The sequence below is a fragment of the Physcomitrium patens genome, chromosome 20, assembly GCF_059467195.1.
Source record: "Physcomitrium patens ecotype Gransden chromosome 20, ASM5946719v1, whole genome shotgun sequence".
Lineage (NCBI taxonomy): Eukaryota > Viridiplantae > Streptophyta > Bryopsida > Funariales > Funariaceae > Physcomitrium > Physcomitrium patens.
Window position 1 is genome coordinate 4,072,519 of NC_143429.1, and position 20,491 is coordinate 4,093,009.

The following is a 20,491-nucleotide window of genomic DNA, read 5'->3' on the forward strand; positions in this document are numbered from 1 at the left end:
AATGATGGAGCATTTGCTACATTTTCAAAAGGTCCAAAGAATCACTCCACAGATCCTGAACCCATGCAAATTGATGCGGTACGTTTCAAACCCCTCACAGCTGAGGAAAGGAAGCGACGGTTTGAACAAAACTTGTGTTTATATTGCGGAGAAGCGGGCCATAAAGCTGTAGATTGTCGGAAGAAACAGAAGCCTCAAACAACAAGACTCAGGAGTACAAGCATGCAGGAAAACAAGGACGCCTAGCCACAATAGGGACCGTGCGGCTGGACATCTCAACATCCAAAATTAATCAAGGTCCCTTTCTCTCAGCTCAACCTTCAGATTGTTTTATGGTACCTTTACATCTGGGTATTCAAGAACTACAAGTCGATGCTTTATTAGACTCGGGTGCATCCGCTTGCTTTATAGATGAAGAGTTTGCCAAGCTTCACAATATTTCTCTTGTAAAGAAACTTAAGCCTGTCCATGTAGAAGTCATAGATGGACGACCATTGTCTTCGGGCAATGTTATCCATGAAACTAAACCATTGAAGGTACGTCTTGAAAACCATGAGAGCAATATTGTGTTTAATGTTATCAAGACCCCTTTATGTCCTATCATTTTGGGACTATCTTGGCTTGATAGATATAATCCATTGATAGATTGGAAGTTGCGGAAAGTGACATTTCCAACAAACTCCTTGAAGGTGGAATCTGCCAAGACAATGTCTAGAAACAAATCCTTGTTTATAGGTGCAAGGGCTTTCATGAAGGAAGCCAAGCAAAATACACCTCTTGTCATCTTTGCAACTCCGACTCGAGAAGATGCAACTCCGACTTTGGTTATTCCAAAGCAGTATGAAGAATTCAAAGATGTCTTTGAAAAGAAGAATGCTGATATGCTGCCAGAGCATCGACCCTATGACTGTGCCATTGAATTGCAAGAAGGAGCACAACCACCTTTTGGACCTATCTACAATTTGTCGCAGACGGAGTTGACTGAGTTGCGGAAGTACATTGACGAGAATCTAGCCAAGAACTTCATCCGTCATTCAAAGTCGCCAGCAGGGGCACCAATCTTATTTGTGAAGAAGAAAGATGGCTCACTACGGATGTGCGTGGACTATCGAGGTCTCAACAAGGTGAAAAAAAAGAATCGCTACCCACTGCCTTTGATCTCTGGTCTTCTAGAACAACTTGGGCGTGCAAGGATCTTTACAAAGATTGACCTAAGGGGAACTTACAACCTTGTGTGAATCAAAGAAGGAGATGAATGGAAGACAGCTTTTCGAACAAGGTATGGCCATTTTGAATACAATGTCATGCCATTTGGTCTTACTAATGCTCCAGCGGTCTTTCAACACATGATGAATGACATCTTTCGAGAGCATCTAGACGATTTTGTTGTCATCTATCTAGATGATATTTTGATATTTTCTAAGAACGAGGAAGAACATGAGAAGCACGTTCGTCTGGTACTCAAAAAACTACGGGAGCGAGGACTCTATGCCAAATTGGAGAAGTGCTTATTTCACCAAACTGAGATGGAGTTTTTGGGATTCATCGCGACTACGGAAGGATTGAAGATGGATCCAAAGAAGGTGGAAGCAATCATGTCTTGGAAAGTTCCGAAGACGGTTAGGGACGTACAATATTTTCTTCGATTTGCTAACTACCATCGGATCTTCATCAAGATATATTCTCAAGTTGCTACCCCCCTCACTCGGTTAACGTGCAAGGACAAGCTCGAATGGGGACCTATCGCAGAAAAAGCATTCCAAGATTTGAAGATGGTATTTACTACAGCTCCAATCTTGGTACATCCGGACTTTACAAAGGCCTTTTATTTAGAGACAGATGCTTCGGATTTTGCTTTGGGAGTTGTACTTTCACAGATGGGCGTAGATGAGAAGCTCCATCCAGTTGCGTTCTATTCTCAAAAATTCTCTGCTGCTGAGATCAACTATGAGATCCACGATAAGGAACTCCTTGCTATAGTAGATTCTTTCCAAGAGTGGCACCACTTTGTCAAAGGAACTGCACATCCAATGACCGTATATACGGATCACAAGAATTTAGAGTATTTTATGTCGGCTCGGGTTTTGAATCGGCGTCAAGCTCGGTGGAGTATTTCACTATCCAGGTTCGACTTTGTTATTACTTATCGGCCTGAGAAGCAACAAGGGTTGTCTGATGCATTATCAAAGAGATCATATCTCGCGCCAAAGGCTGGAGATGCAGCATTTGATCAACAGTGCACGACATTGTTGAAGCCAGAGAAATTTCGACTCAACGCAGCTATTGTACCAATTGATGCTGACTTCCTCGACCAGGTACGGGCCGCAACCATTGAAGATTCTCTAACCCTTGATATCAAGCAACATGCTAGTGATGATAAATTCAAGATGGAAGGAGATCTAGTATATTTCGAAGAGCGGTTGTATATCCCAAAAGGGCCAACACGACTCCGAGTTCTTCAATCTCGTCATGACTTTCCAGCTGCGGGACATTTTGGATTCAATAAGACCTTGGAACTTATTTCTCGCGATTTCTGGTGGCCTCAAATGTGGAAGGATATGAAAGATTTTGTTGTATCTTGTGACATTTGTTCAAGATCCAAAAATCCTCGACATCGGCCTTATGGACTTCTACAGCCATTGCCTATTCCGCGCCGACCATGGTCGTCGGTTTCCATGGACTTTATTACGGATCTACCACCATCGAATTCATTTGACAGCATTTTTGTTGTCGTAGATCGGCTTACAAAGATGGCACATTTTGTCCCTTGCAAGAAGACATCGTCAAGCGAAGACACAGCAAGACTCTTTCTTGATAATGTGTATCGATATCATGGTCTATTAGATGATATCGTATCGGATCGAGGAACCCAGTTTGTGTCAAAGTTTTGGAAATCTCTTTTTGAGATATTGAAGGTGGATATCAAGCTTTCTTCGGCATTTCATCCTCAAACGGACGGCCAAACAGAACGAGTGAATCAAGTTTTAGAGCAATATTTACGTTGCACCATCAACTATCAACAAGATGATTGGGCCGCATATCTACCGCTAGCCGAGTTCGCATATAATAACACCCTTCATGCGTCAACTCAACAAATGCCATTCTTTTCCAATTATGGATACCATCCGAAGCTTGACTTATGGAGTTCGTCAACGATTAACAATCCGGCAGCTGAAGGATTGGTGAAGGAGCTTTCGCAACTTCAAACTATATTGAAGCTTCAATTGCAAACTGCCCAAGAATCTTACAAGGCGTTCGCGGACAAATTTCGGAATCAGGCACCTAAATTCACGATTGGAGACAAAGTTTGGCTGCTTCGACGAAATATTAAGACCAAGCGGCCATGTGAAAAATTGGACTATCGGAGATTGGGACCATTTGTTATCCAGAAGCAGATCAATCCTGTAGCGTATCGTTTGGAGTTACCAGCTACTATGAAGGTACATCCTGTCTTTCATGTTTCTTTGTTGGAGCCTTATCGAGAATCGTCTTTTCCTGGAAGAGTACAATGTCCACCACCTAGCATAGAAATAGAGAACCACGAAGAATACGAGGTGGAAAAGGTCCTGGATTCACGGCAAAGACGGGGTAAATTAGAATACTTTGTGCATTGGAGCAGTTACGATATTAATGAACGAACATGGGAGCCGACCGAAAATCTCGCGAATGCACCGCAGATGGTACAGGAGTTGAGACTTTTTATTGACAATATCTATCAACACTAAGATTAAGAATAAAAAATCTTTGCTATGAAATAAGCAAGATATAGAGAAGATAGCATTATATTTTCTATCCTTGTTTGTAGCTTTTGTGTATTAGTAGTACTAAAAAGATGGAGAACCAACAAGTAGTAGATTTAACTCAAGAATTATCATTTGATGAGTTATTGGACATGACATTGTAATTGTCACAGTCTTTAAGACAACATAACAAAGATGAAGATATTTAAGAACAACATGTCTTTTCTTCAATAAATGACAAGATACAAAGTATTTGATATTACAACCTTGAAAGAGATTCCCGATAGTTGATAATTTTACTAGAAGTAGAAACAGCTCGTAATAATATTCTAAATATTTTATTTGAAGAGAATTATGAATGCCTCAACAATAATCAAATATTAGGATGGTCTTTTGGCCTTGGTATAGAATACTATTGATGGCTGAGAGGACCTATCAACCATCTTTGAAGAGAACAAAGATCAAAATATATAGCAAACATAATTTGCTACATTTTAAAATTTTTGAACATATGATAACTACTTCTCGTGGAACTTATTCTTAGAAGAGGGAATAATATCAATGATATACATAATTATTTTAATAATTATATATGATTAAATAAAAATAAATAAAAATAGATTAGTTTCATAATATCTTCTAGAAGAGTTTCTTAGAAGCTTTATAAATATTTCTTTGATTTTATACGTATTTATAGTTAATTGATAGGCTAAAAACTTAGTCAACAAGTTAGCCATATGTTATTCATGTTAATAGCTTATGAAAAAGCTAACAATATAGTACACATATAGATAACTTGTCTTACAAATTAAAACATGTGTCAAACAAAGTCAACACATATTAAAGGTCGTATAGAATATTACTGCATAGCTCCTAGTTAGAGAGTATATAAAGAGGTAAGAATAAAACCTTCTTCACTTTTCTCAATGCCTTTCTAATCCTTAGTCTTGTTTTAAGACTTTCTAGTCTTTTTGACTTTGGCAATAGCTATTCTAGTTCAATATATTACCATCTTTGTATGATTTTTTAGTCCTTTCGAGTGAAAAAAGAGTATATTGAGGATTTATTTTTTGAAATTTATGTCTTTAATATCCACTCACTTCTAATACAAAATAAAGATAATGAGTTAGCATTCTTGTTAAACTGCCATGGACATGAATTTCAAAGAAAAAAAAACTCAATATACTCATATATTACACAAGAAGACTAAAAAATCACTCAAAGATGGTAATATATTGAACTAGAATTTCTATTGCCAAAGACAAGAAGACTAGAAAATCTTGAAACTAGACTAGGGACTAAAAAGGCTTTAATAGGAGTGAAGAAGACTTCACTCTTATCTACATATATACTATCCAACTATGAGTTATGTTGCAACATCCTATAAGACTTCTAATATGTGTCCAATTTGTAAGACACATGTCTTAACTTGCAAGCCAAATTTTCTATATGTGTGATACATTTTTAGCTTGTATCATAAGTTACTTATACGTGCAACATATGGCTAACTTATTGGCCAAATTTCTAACCTATTAATTAACTGTAGACTTGTTTAAAGTCAAATACATGTCTATGAAGCTTTGCCATAAGATAATATCAAATCTACCTATATTTACTTTCTACCTAATACTTCTTATTTAGATAAATATGTATATCTATGATAATTAATTCATAATAGTAGTTTTTTATCATTAAATTTTTATAATCACAAAAGATCAAATTTATCATGTTATATTTGAATTTTAATTTAATATATTTTTTTCAAAAAATAATGGTATAAAAGAAGATTGAACACTATTACATAAAAAAATCTTGGACAAAATAAAAAATTTGAATTTTGTGTGATTTGAATATAACATCTTCTTGATATATAAATATATATAATACTTAATTTGATTTAACTTTTTGCACACTTTATGTGATAAGATTAAGATATTTACATATTCTTTGTAAAATATTCTCAAATATGTTATTTTGAATCTTGCTTGTATTAGTTTTTTGTGAATTTTATAAAAAAAGAGAGTTTTTATAATCTTAGCTTGATATTTTATCTTTAGTTTGGTAGTTTATAATATATATATATATATATATATATATATATATATTTGCTAATTTTTCAACAATCTTCTTGAATGAAGTTGGCAAGTGAATTTAAACACCACAAAACCATATTTAAATTAAATACTTATGAATTATTCTTTATGAGAACATAAAATCAACACATCTCATTTTTTTCATTTTGACAACATCACATCTCAGAATAACCATCACAACCCTATGAGCAATCCATACAACTTTTAAAGCAAATAAAATCACCATCACCAAAACCATCAACATGAATTCGTTCTTCCAAATGAACTCTTATTCAAAATGCAATAAGTGACAATTCCAAAGTGTAGAATACATCAATTGTCCAAACTTCAGAAGATGCAAGTCGGATGTAGTGAGTAACCGAGTTGTTTCATACACTAGACATTATCCCACACAAACAGATTATCATGTCTATCTACACAAACACATATTTATTTGTGTGTGTATCTATCTATATATATATATATATATATATATTTTCACACACACATGCAAGCTCAAATGTTGAGGATTTGGGAATAGTTGATAAAACAGAATTGAACCTTGGGTAACATAAACCGCGACACTGAGAGCATAAGCTACCAACAAATTCACGAAGAAAGTGATTCTCTCAAAGGAAGTTGCATTTCCATCACAGAGAGAAGCGAAATGTTGCTGCTGAGGTGACGCTGCAACCATACCGACATGCCCCACGTCGAACGAAGATCAGTCATGGCTTTGATGCAGTGAGGCTACTGTAGGTGGAGTAACCACTGTTGTCCTACACCTTCTGTCACCAACCAGTTTGATTTTATGTGCATCGCTGTGTTGTGATGCTCCCTTCAACTGTAACGTTGTTGAATCAGATTGGAGATACGTCATGCATGTAAAAGTGCCGCCTTACATGTCTAGACTTGGAGATTTGTTGCCATTGTGCAGATGAGGACTTTCTGAATCTCATGCTTGCGAGAGTATTTGTTGAGTAGATCGAGGTGTGACGAAGCAGAACAGGGTTCCTCTTCTAGCACGTTTATCGGGTGATGGTTATAGTTTTCAGTTCACAATTTGTAGACTCGAGAGCTAGTTAGGATGTTGATAAATGCAGGTGTACATGTTGGGAGAGTGTGTTGTTTTTGAACTATGTTGTGATATGCTCAGTCATGTGAGGATCAGCGAGGATGTTCAAACAAAGGCTGACCATCATCGAGATCTTATCTTGGCTTCGAATCTGCAAGATAAACTAACGATAAATTCTTGCAAATCCTCAATTGCGCTTTAGATGACCTGAACTTCGCATGAGAAATCACACCTCACTAGCAACGTTCAGAAGCGAGCCGAACCGACACGTCGATGACTGTCGAGATGTCAGTACCCTTCTGTGCAAGAAATGCCAAAGCCATGGTCCTCAAAACTTCAACAGTATCAGTATCTCCATCTGATCACCATGTTTAGGGACTAATAAACCAAAATCAACACGTTCCTATCTGCACTCATAATGGCGATCCTTCACATGCTACCAACTTGTCTGATTGGAATAGACTCTACGGCGACTGACTGACAAGTTTCCAGTGCGGAATGTGGCACAATTGCTATCAATGTAAGAAAACACGATCAGCCCATGAAATTTGCTGATTCAAGACTAGAGCATGAATTCTTTGGATCTCTCTGTCCATATGTGGCACTATTGATGGTATGATTCCACACCTTCTGGAAAGCAGAGTTGATTATGTTAGCAGGGTTTCTGTGATACTATTAATGCCAGAGGATTAGAAAATAACGGTGAAAGTGTTGGAATGAATGTTTTGAAAGTGAATTTTTGTGTGCCAAGAGAATAATAGAGAATGTATATAGTGGGGGTAGAATAGCATAACTAGGGGTTGTGAAGGGATTAATAAATGCACAACTGGGAGATGTACAAGTAATCTACATGGTTTATGAAGAACATGGTACTTGGCTTTAGTGTACGTGTGTAAATATAAATAAATATGTTGGATATATATATATATATATATATATACACATTCATACAGATATATCCAATATATACATAAAATATTGCTATTGTAGCTATTTTCTTGTAGAATTTCATATTATTCAATTAGATGAAAGTTAAGTCTTAAAGTTAGAAAACTTTGATGTAATCATTCTTTATTTATATTTTAAAATTAATTTCTTAAATTGAATTTATTTTTTGTTTTTATTTTTTATATTACTATATTATATATTATATTATCATTATAGTTACATTAATGCTAATATATATATATATTTATATATATTAAATTATATATATTATTATTATTTATATTATATTATCATCGATAATTTCTTCAACATATATATATATATATATATATATATATATATATATTAATATTAAATTAATACTAATTCATGTTGAATAAATATTAAGTAATATTTATACAAGTTTTTTCTTAATAATACAATGATAAAAAGATTAAAAAGAATTTATATTTGACATAGATTGATTTATATTAAATTATTAATAACTAAATATTAAATTATAAAATAATAATACACAAATTATAAAATTGAAGCAAATAAAATTAATATAAAACTTAATAGTAAAAAGTTTCTAAAGCTATTTTTATAAATGGATCAATACTAAAAATTAGTGCCATGAACTTAATAAGGTGAAATAAAAATAGGATTCAAAATGATCATATTCTAATAAAATCAATATTTTCATGATTTTAAATAAAAAATACTTTGATACGTTTAAAATATTTAATTTTAATTCTTAACTTTAAGTATCTATGTATGTTTGTATATATATAATATAATATAATATAATTAACATATATAAAGTATAGAGTAACCATTACAACATTTTATAAGAAACATTTCTTTTGTAATAATTATCATGTTAGATATTTATTAATTGTTTACTTTTATCTATAAATATACATATGAAATAATAATTATAATAATGTTTTTGAAAGAAAAGGAGTATGTTATGTATATATTTATCTTTAAACATATATTTTAAGTATTCTCTAAAATTAAAAATTAAAATAGTTTTAATGCATCACTATTCATTTATTTTGATTTAAACATAAACTAAAATTTTATACACATTCTTTTTTACCAATGGAAAAGATGGATTTAATTTTGCTCAAAAGATTATATATAAAGTTCTATATTTTTTATAAATTAAAATTATAGTTATTTAGAATAAATTTGGAACATAAATAGAATTATTTATTTTAATTCTCTTATCTTTTATAGTCTTTGTTAAGATAAAAAAAATCTTTAATATTAATTATCTATTAAATTTTTAAATAAAGTTATCACATAATAATTGAAAGTAATGTGTGTCTTTTAAAGCTTGAAATCTAAATATTGTTAATATGATTACATTATATTTTAAGAATTTTAGTTGTTAACAAAAAAATTATTTAAATTTAAAATAACTATAAAATCAAACAATATTTGAAGATAGCAAATAGGATTTTCTATATAATATTTTCATAAAATATTAAAATTTATTTTAATATTACCAACAGTAATTTATATATATTTTAGATCTTATATATGTGTCTTAGAATAATTTTAATGCTTATTAAATTTTTAAATTGTTTTAAAAAATACAACATATTTGTAAATATTGAGTTATCATTACATAATTAAAATTATTATGTTATAATACATTAGTATTGTACAATTGATTTCTATATATATATATATATATATATATATGTATATTTACTCATTAAAATATAGATTATATACGCCTACATCAATGATAATAAATGAATAATATTTCCAAAACAGAGCTATTTATTAAAATATTATTATCATATTTTAAGTTTGAAATTATTCATTATTCTTAAAATTACTTAATTTTCTATTTTATCATTTGTATTATCTTGCATATGATATTAAATTTTATATGTTTATATAATTGTTTTAAAAAAAAACATTACTTATAGTTGAAGTTTTCTTATGTTTAAAGAAGGGCATATTATTATAATTCAAACATGTCAAGTTGTGTTTAAATTTTTTTTATTATATTTTATTAATAAAATGTAATCTTAAAAATACATAGATTTTATAGATTCTTTTATCAAATTGAAATTTTAAGGCAATCAAAATTTAAAATAATTTCTTTAAGAAGAATATTTTTTTAAAATAATAATTTATATAATACATATAATTAGAAATTGAATCTTATTATTGATAATATATTTTTAAATATATGTCTAATTGAAGTTTCAATTATTAATTCTTTGATACAACTAGTTGTGTTAATTTTTTTTTTATTCAAATAAAATTATAATGATTATAAACCAGTAATATCTTAAAACACTTAGAAAATTATTTACAATACTTTTAATCAAAAAAATTCAAAAAATATATATAATTTAACTGTAAGTAACATAATCTATATCTCTACAAACTTACTTATAATATTTTTATAAAAAATTAAATTTAGACATTAAAAAGTAAAAAGGTAGTAGGCTTGTTACACCAAACTAACTTAGAAATGTGGCAATGTAAAGATTTTAATAGCTAATGATACAAGTGAACATAATACTAATTTTTAGATTATTTAAAATAAAACCAATAAAACATATATATATATATATATATATATATATCCTTCAATAATATAATTTTTTATATTTACTAATTTATAGGAATTTTAAATTATAACATTTTACTTTAAAAAAATGTATGTATAAGCTTAAAAATAACATATTAATAAATTATTTCAAGTTAATTAAAATATTTGTAAATTTTAATAATTTTTTTTAATGTAAATATTTTTTTTTATTTAAGAATATTTCTTTTAATTACAAAGATATTATGTAAATATATGTTTACATGTACAAATATACATTATGTTTACAATAGGTAAGTGCATGTTTGTAAACATACACATACACATAAATATATGTTTACATGTACAAATATACATTGTAAACATAATGTACTTAACATACAATGTGTATGTGTATAAATCTTGTAAAATTGGTCTATATGAGTATATCTATAGATTCAATTAACATAAAATTTTATTACATTAAATAATGACTGTAACATTTTGATAGAACGTGCAAAAATAGTCTCTAACTGTTTATGTTACGTTGTTTATATTTGTTAATAAATATTTTATCTTTAATAAGGTTATAAAGATTTGTATTTTATTTTTGAATTGAGTCTTTAAAGATAAATATATAGTTGTAGTAAGTCTAAGAATATTTCTTCACATCACATTGTGTTTTTATTATATTTGTGTGTGGTGGCATTTGATATCAAACCAAAAAAAAGTATTAGACTACTTAAATAGTGGCTTGAATGATATATTTGAATTAAAGTGTTAAATAAAATGAAATAAAATAATCATGTATTGCTACATTAATTTTTCCCCTACCAAATTTATTTCGTCATTTTTTTTATAACTTACTATTAGTAAATTCTTTTTAAAAATTAATTCGTCCTATGTTGTCTGAAAATTGTAGTTTGAAATCTTGGTCTTCATACTTTTCTTTTGTAAAAAAACATGTCAAAACAATGACATATTATAGGGTAGAAATGATCCATTTATGGTGTTTGTAAAAGAGAATCAAAAGCCACTCATATCATTTACAATATTTTACCACATGGCATGTTTTTACATGCATATGTAGATATAGACATAAATTTTCAACATAGTGCATGACAGTTCTGCAAAGTATTTCAATTATTGTTTTATGGCATCTTTGGCTCTTTCTTCACAAATTCTAAATCTTACAATGTGATAATCACATTATTAGAGTGTACAGAACAGCCAGCACACAGTTGATTCGTTTAAGATTATTAAAATGAGACCACACTTACAAAAACACATAAAAACAGCTTAATTAACATATATCATGAGGACTTACTTCTGTATGCTTGTATATATTTTGTTATATTTATCCAATTTATTAAACACCTATATACATCTCAATCTAACTGTCTCTTAGTTCCAATTACAATCACCTGAATATTTTACTTTATTCTACCCTTTTCTTCTTCTTTCTGTTCAATAAAATCAACCAACACACTGCTCACAATGAAACAAATAATAATAATAATAATAATAAGACTATTTCCATTTTTTTTCCAATAAAACACATTTCACTGTTCCCCACTCAACATTCACAGTTCCCATGGATCCCTTCCCACTTCAATATATATATATATATATATATATATACATATATCTAAACAAAAGTGAGGATTTGTGGAAGAGGAAGGAGTCGCAAAGGGAGCCACACAAGGGCACATAAAACAAAACATCAGACAGACTGGGCCCATTGTGTGGTAAGATCAATAATACCCCAACTTATTATTGTGCTACAACTAACAATAACAAACAACAACAACAATAATACACCAACAACAAGAACAACAAAGAGGGAGTGAGTGAGTGAGTGATTGATAGAGCTTGCACACACACTCACTCACGTACTTTGACAGACATACACTCTCTCTCTCTCACACATGCACACATGCACTTTAGCTTTGGAATGATGAAGTGGAGCATAATGGTGTGTGAGAGTGGTGGCACTGCTAATATGTAGCCCTCATTTTGTGTTCATATTGTGTTGATTGATTTGTTTGGTTATTTATTTAGAGCGGGTATGTATATATGTGTGTGTGTATGTGTGTAATGGGTGGTTGAAAGGAGAATGGATGATTGGCTTGGAGTCATTGGGGTCCCCTCCCTTGCCCCCTCAATTATCCCCCATGGCCCCACACTCCCCCCTCTTTTGTGAAGATTGGGACCTTCATGACATTGCCCTTGTGTGGCACCCATACTCTTGCTATGAAATCAATCAAATTGTTGTCAAACTTACCAAAGAAAAGTTTGCTTGGTTTTGTTAGACATTCTTGAAGAATGATGTTCCTTGCTTTGTTTTCTAAAGTTTATTTTGGTGTTAATATATATATATATATATATATATATATATATATTTTTGTATCTATCTATCTTTGTTTATGCTATTTTGAGTTTTTAATTGGTACTCTTTTTTCTTTTTCTTTTTTTTGGATTTTGCATGTTTTTATATTCAAGCCAAAGTGTTTAAAAAATAAGATTAATGTAGTTACATAATTCTTTATTTTATTTCTTCTCTCTTTTTTTTGATGAAATTAAATGTGAAATAATGGAAACTACCTAATTATAAAAGATCAATCTTTCTTTTCAAAACTATTTTTTACAGCATTTAATTTTGATTTCTTGATTAATTATGTGCAATATAGGAATTATGTTACACATATGTTTTAAAATTGAAATTGAATACAGTTGTATGTGCAGTTAACATCCTATTTTACAAATCTTGAAAAAATAAAATAAAACAAAATAAAAATACTTCACCATAATTATGTTGGGTGCACATTGATGCAGGTCCGTTTGCGTGTTTATTTATATTTCTTTTCAAAAAGAAATGAAAACGAAAAAAAAGATAAAAATCCTGTGAAATGTTTTACAATCACCTATTGACATGCAACTTGTACTGTAAGTTGAAAAGTCAGAGCACAATAATCCAACTAAAGATGTGAAGTACACCAAAAATTCTGTACCTTGCAAAACGAAAAAAAACAAAAACAAAACAAAACAAAACAAAAAACTGAAAAGTGTCCTCGGTGTTTTCATTAGTAAATGAAAAATAGATGGTCAAGAACCACCGTGTACATTCAATTTGAGACAGTATTAAAAGCCATATAATTTGATAATATTAAATAAGCTATTTTTATAATAATTTCTTTTAGTAGTTAGCACAATCTCTAAAGGACTAGCGGAGGAAATTATTAATAAAATAAATACAAGTAAAATAAACACAACACATAAAACATTAAACCTTTTATTTATTCATTTCCCTCCATAACATTGGGTATTAATTCAACTCCATTTCATTTCCAACAAAACCAAAAAACCACAAATTTTTTAAAAATTCAAATAAACCTCTACAACACTACAACATCATCCTACATTCCATCTGGCAAGATCGGAATGTCACAATTAGACACAAAAGTTTCAACCTCAGAACCTAAATACCATTCAATACAAACCAACACATAGAATTATTATCACCATGATCATAATTCCATGAGAAGAAGAAGAAGAATCAAGTGTGAATCACTATTCCCTAAACCCTAGACACCAAAAGACCAAACAAGTCCCTCAAAGTACATTCATATATACATATATATACAAATAAATAAATGAAGGGGGGGGGGGCTACATTTGGGGGGAGAGAGAGAGAACCACTTCGCACTCCCTCGTGAGCGAGCACGCGCCGACTCTCAGCCCGCGCGACGAGCCGCTGACTGCGTGATCGACACCACCACCACCACGTCGTGAACTCCCTTCCCCCCCGCTACAAATTCACCGCAGTCTCTATTGTCACGCACTTCATGACTTCGCTCTGCTGCTCCATAGACGATCCCGATGGAATTTGGCCAATTCTGTCGAGAGCTTGGTGGCATTGATCAGGTTGTGGACGTTATGAGTTGTTGATGTTGTTGGATTGTCGAGCAGGAGCGGAATTGATGAGACTGGTGATGTGGGGCGGAGCAGTTGGGGTGATTCAGACTCCAGCGTGGGGGAGTTTTACGAGGGAGTGAGTGAGGGAGTGAGTCAGACGGTGCGGTTTCGAGAGGAGAGATGTGTTTATTGGATTTGGTTTTCTGCGTGAGAGGCTTCGGTGTCGTTGAGAGGTGTTGGATGTGGTGAGGAGTGAGGAGACGAGGAGGTTGTGGAGTAAGCGAGTGGACGCGATGGAGCCTTACCACCACAGCCGTCGGGGTAAAGAGTCTGGTGTTGTGTGTGGGATGAGCCGGGGGAAACAAACGACGTGCCTGATGCTGACGATGGTTGCCAGTATGGCTCTGGTGCTGCTTTGGGAAGCGATGCCCTTCACCAGCTCCAATGCCGTCGGTACACCAATTCTCAATCGTGGTACATTCTCCTGGCCCCTGACGCTCTCTCTTCCTTGAATACAGGAGCACAATTTCCACCATTCAATTGCGTTGAGGGGGTTTCTCTGCATCACGAGTTTCTTTTGCCATGATCCTGGCGCTCGGATCCTCTCTGCATTCTTCACTGATCGACAAGTTTCGACGTTTATGCTCGTTTGTTTCTTGCACACGCTTGGCAGTCTTTGAACATTTCGTTCTCGAAATTTGCATCTTTCGGGAGCACCTGAGTCTTGCCATCACCACATTTCTGAGAATAACCCTGTCTGGGTCCGCAATCTGACTTTTACCAATCGTCGTTGATCCATGGTTACAGAGCTTCGAAGTGAGCTCGACGAGCTGGCCAAGAGTTACGAGTCCCGGCCGTTTCTGAGAACTGTGCCATTGATCAGATCGAAAGAAGGTGCGTGACTTATGAAGAGTTCGAATCGTGTCGGTAATCGTGTTTGAGTTCACCGCTACAATGAGCTTTGGATCACTCTTTACAATATCACTGAAGCGAGTGGTGGTGAACTGACTTCATTGTGTCGTGCATGTGATGATTGAGTGAAGACGATGAAGACACCGACGAATCTTCTTCCTCAGAAGCTGGTAAGCTGGAACGAGCAGGGTTCACTGATTGGATCTACGGAGGGGTGGTGGGCCACAGCACCAATTATATGAGGGTTTTTCTGTTTTTTTCTTTTTCTTTTTCTTTTTTTGCTGGCATTTTGAACCCGTACAATAGCTACAAAAACAGTGATTGAGAATTCGAATTCTCCCAAATCAACATAATTTTTTTACACATTGAAATTCAATGTGGATGGATATGTACAGATTCTGGCGAGTTAATCGAGAGAGACAGCACACCTACTCGAGCAGGCACTCGAATTGAAGAGTTCATCCAGAACGCCTCAGAGGTAATCCCTGAAGAATCGACATCAGCAGACTATGAACAAGTTGAGAGAGTCAAGGGTAATGTAAAGTCTGGCGAGGTGCATGTTTCGAAAAATGAAACCAACACCGGTGAACTTGAGACTATCTCTCCCTTCGAGAGCTTGCACCGCTCCAACAAAACCTCGGCTCGAGAATCTGAGGAATTGATCTTGGCCGAGAATGAGGCGGCTCTGCTGGTGAACTCTAGCTTGAATTCCACCACGCAGCATGAAGAGCCCCTCAAGACTGCAACTGAGAAGCTCGCCGAATCATCTAAGACACCAGAAGAGAAGCAATTCGCAGACAACACGACGATTGAAGCCAACCTCAACGAGAGGTACCCATCGTTACCGTTGGGTGAATCAGCATCTAACCATAGCAACTCGAATGATACTAGTGCTGAGGCGAAGAATCTTTCGTCGGCTGTGAGTGATGGATCTGACGATGAATCTGACGATGAAGCTGAAGAAGAGCCCCCGGAGACTGCAGCAGAGAAGTTGGTCGGATCATTTGAGTCACAGGCGGAGAAGCGGGCTCAAATGATCATTGATGCCTATGCCAAGGAGAGGCGCCCATCCAAACCGTTGGGTGAATCAGAATTTAGCTATAGTAGTTCCAATGCTACCAGCGCCAAAGCAAAGACTCTCTCCACAGCTGCGAAAGATGAAGCTGAAGTTGATGATGAAGAAGAGTCCTCACAGACTGCAGCTGATAATTACGTCGAATCGTCTGGATCACTAACGGAGAAGCAAAACAAAACGCGTATTGAGACAGACCTCAAGGAGAGACGCACATCGAAACCGTTGGGGGAATCAGCATTTAACCGTAACAGTTCGAATTTTACTGCCGCGAAGGCAAAGCATCTCTCGACGGCTATGAAAGATGACGCTGAAGACGAAGCTGAAGATGATGAGGAGCTCCCGCAGACTGCAGCTGAGTATAACGTCGAGTCATCTGGGACACCAGCGGGGAGGCGAAACCAAACGATTATTGTGACCTACCCCAAAGAGAAGCGCACATCGAAACCGTTGCGTGAATCAACATTTAACCATAGCAGTTCGCATGCTACTGCCGCCAGGGAAAAGAATCTCTCGGCGGCCATGAAAATTGAAGCAGAGGATGAAGCTGAAGAGGTGTTCCCACAAATTTCAGCTGAGAAATTCGACGAGTTATCTGAGACACCAGCAAGGAAGAAAACCGTTGAGGCACTTTCCAAGGAGAGGCTCACATCGAAACCATTGGTAGAATCAGCCATTAACCTAGGCAGTTCGAATGTTACTGCAGCCAAGGTTAAGAATCTCTCGACAGCTGTGAAAGATGAAGCTAACTTAGCAGACGATGCAGCCGAGGAAGAACCCCTCGAGTCTGCTGCTGAGAATCTCGTCGAGCCGTCTGAGTTACCAGTGGAGAAGAAAACCGCAAACAGGACGGCCATTGGGGCCTACTCCAAGGACAGGATCACATCAAAACGGTTGGGTGCATCCGCATCTAACCATAGTAGTTTGAATACTATCGACGCTAAGCCAAATAGTCTCTCATCGACTCTGAAAGATGAGGCTGAAGATGAGCTTGACGAAGAGCCCTCACGAACTGCAGCTGAAAAGTTCGTTGAGTCGTCTGAGTTATCAACAGAGAAGCAAACCGCGGGTAATACGACCACTGAGGCCTATTCTACTGAGAGGCACACATTAAAATCGTTGGGTGCATCGGCAACTAACCATAGTTTGAATGCTACTGACGCAAAGAACCTCTCGTCAGCTATGAAAGTTGAAGCCGACGAGGTTGCAAGTACTCAAGGGATTAACTCATTAAACGCGAAGAATACCTCACAGAAGTGTGACTATTCGGTTGGGAGTTGGGTGAAGGACAATTCGCGGCCATTGTATTCCGGCCTCGAGTGCAAGATGTGGCTCTCCCCTGTCTTCGCATGCCGGCTCAACAAGCACCCTGACAAGCAATACGACCGCTACCGGTGGCAACCAGCGGGATGCAACCTACCGGTCTTCAATGCTTCCGCTGTCTTGGAAACGTGAGCTTTCTTCGACGCCCTACTCCTTCACCCATTTCTCATGCTCGATTTCAGGTTCAGTGATCTTAAAGTACGATGTGCTGCGATGTGTCCACCAGGTTACGGAACAAGGTGCTGGCCATCGTAGGAGACTCTCTCGGCCACCAACAGTTACAATCCCTGCTGTGCATGCTCACGCGCGGCAAAAACACCACTGCCATGACAGACATTGGCAAGCAGTTCAATTTCCACACGCTAAAAGGAGAACGAAGGCCGAATGGGTACGCATACAGGTTCGACGCGACCAACACTACCATTGTCTTCAAGTGGACGGTGACTCTCGCCAGGGTGCAGCCGATCAATGCATCGGACCCGGAGACACGGAACGCCCTCCACATCGACCGGCCGGTGAAGTTCCTGGAGGATCATTTCCACCAGCTGGACGTGGTGGTGCTGAACTCAGGACACCACTGGAACGGGGGCAAGATGAGGCTGAATAGGTATGATTTCTACCACCAGGGGAAGCCAGCCAATCTCACTGTGTCGCAAGCATACAACATGACGGTGCACAACGTCGTGCATTTCGCACACAGGAAGACACAAAACACCAGTAAGATAGTCTACTATCGATCCCTGTCACCTCGTCATTTCCGAAACGGGGACTGGAACACTGGCGGCACATGCGACACCATCAGGTTTGAGGGTGACAAGCAAGTGCAAGAGGGCAACCGCATCGACCCACATGCGGAGAGTGCCATCCTCGGCACCACCGTGAATTTGCTCAACATCACGTCGCTATCGCTCCAGCGCGGCGAGACCCATGTGTCCAAGTATGGCGGTGCGAAGAGTGGCCAGGATTGTTTACACTGGTGCTTGCCCGGCATTCCGGATACTTGGAACGAGATCCTTTTTGCAGACCTCGCGACGAAGCTCACTAGCACCGCCATCGCCAGCAGAGCTGAGATGAGATGAGATGAGTTCAGATTTAGGGTTTAAAGCTCCGACACTGCTGCACTTTGTACATTCCTCGACGACCCCACTCCACCCCACCAATTCTTTCACCGCCACATGCTGTATTCAGATGTCGCTTACTACGCCGCATTTTAGATTCTAGCTACAGGGGTTGTCCCTTGATCTCATGAATTCATTCTTAAGCTTCCCACATTCGAAGCATAACCCAATGACAAAAACTGCAGCTTTTTGTTGTAGTGTATCGCAATGAGTTGCCTGGTTTTGGTGTCTTTTGGTAGGTTAGTTCAGCAACTTGAGACACACTATCTTTCATTCAGTGCGTGGTTGGTCTCCTGGGTCGGCCGCTTCATTCTTCATGGATTCACATGCTATGACTTCGCATTTGTTGCTCATTACCCTCAAATCTTGTTGTTCGAATTAATCTTGTTATCATCGTCTGAATTCCAATTTTGCACAATTTGTTAAAAGGAAAAATAAATAAACAAATAAAGAAATGGACTATTTTTGTGGAGATTGTTTTTTGGTCAATTAATTTTATTTTAGGTTGAGAAGGTTGCAAGAAAAAATCCAAGGCGAAGTTATAGACCAAACATAATTGGATTGGTTTAATGAAATTATTTTTTTAGATTTTATTTGTGAATAAATATCATTGAACATATTCTCACTTTTGTGAGATAGTTTGGATAAAAGTTTTGCTTGTTGTTTGTTCAATATTTGTGAACTCAAGAGTAGTGACAAAAAAGGTGCCCACTTGGTACCATCCCATTTTTACCTCATGCTCACAAATAAATGACCAATATTAGTTTTTGTTTTGCCCCACCCATTGTCCTCTTGTTGCCCATATGCAAGGGAAGGGGACAAAATTCCATATTAACAATCTGAGATGTGAAACCAACATCATCAGTTGGAAGGGTTAGTGGCATTGATAATGGGCAAACATTACTATAGGAAAGTTGATTCTTAGTCGCTTGATTATACAAGAAATAATAAAATGAATTAGTGATGGATGAAAAGTCAATGGATAATTTTTAGATTTTAGAAATGTTGAGATTGTTGGCTTTCACCATAAATATGCTTTTAATATAAAAATATGAGAGCTGTAATGTCATTATAAAATAGATGTAAATATTGTTTAATAATGTTTTGTAATTTTAATTTTTCTTAAAAAGTTTGTACTTCTATACACTATATTGTCATGATTCCTAAAATTTATTATCCATATAATTGTTACATCACATATGAAAATAATACAATAGTTTTACAAATAAGAAAGAATTTATAACAATATGGTTCCACTAACTATTGTGCACTGTTGTTCGTAATTTAAAAATTTATTTAATAATCAAAAAATTGTACACTTCCTATTTTACAACTTCGATTTAGATACATCTAAATAATTATTGTAAAATTTTATTGGTTGTTGGATTTAATTAAGAGTATTTAACACTAACACTCCAAAGTTTAACAATGGTATTGTTTGATTAATAGATCACATAACTAGAATGTAGGTGCTTATCTCTCTAAATTTAATTTCGTAAATTTGGAAAAAAAAGAACAAAATTCCATAACCATAATAGCAATAATTTCACCATATCTTAGAGTAATATCATCATATCCTAGAGCAAAAATTCACGATATCCTAGAATATAATTTCACCATATCCTAGAGCAAAAATTCACGATATCCTAGAATATAATTTCACCATATCCTAGAGCAAAAATTCACGATATCCTAGAATATAATTTCACCATATCCTAGAGCAAAATTTCAAAACTGTCAAATAACTTCATTTACTTTGTGATACTTTGAGTTCAAT

General features: G+C 35.0%; 1 protein-coding gene across 1 annotated transcript; it reads left to right on the plus strand.

Annotated features, from left to right (window-relative positions):
• The first annotated feature begins 14,063 nt into the window (after positions 1 to 14,063).
• On the plus strand, positions 14,064 to 18,925 carry LOC112273016 (uncharacterized). The gene is made up of 5 exons (XM_024501318.3): positions 14,064 to 14,763; positions 15,097 to 15,183; positions 15,333 to 15,371; positions 15,597 to 17,724; positions 17,823 to 18,925. The coding sequence occupies exons 1-5, from the start codon at positions 14,583 to 14,585 to the stop codon at positions 18,673 to 18,675; spliced, it is 3,288 nt and encodes a 1,095-aa protein (XP_024357086.1). The 5' UTR covers positions 14,064 to 14,582; the 3' UTR covers positions 18,676 to 18,925.
• Positions 18,926 to 20,491: the final 1,566 nt, after the last annotated feature.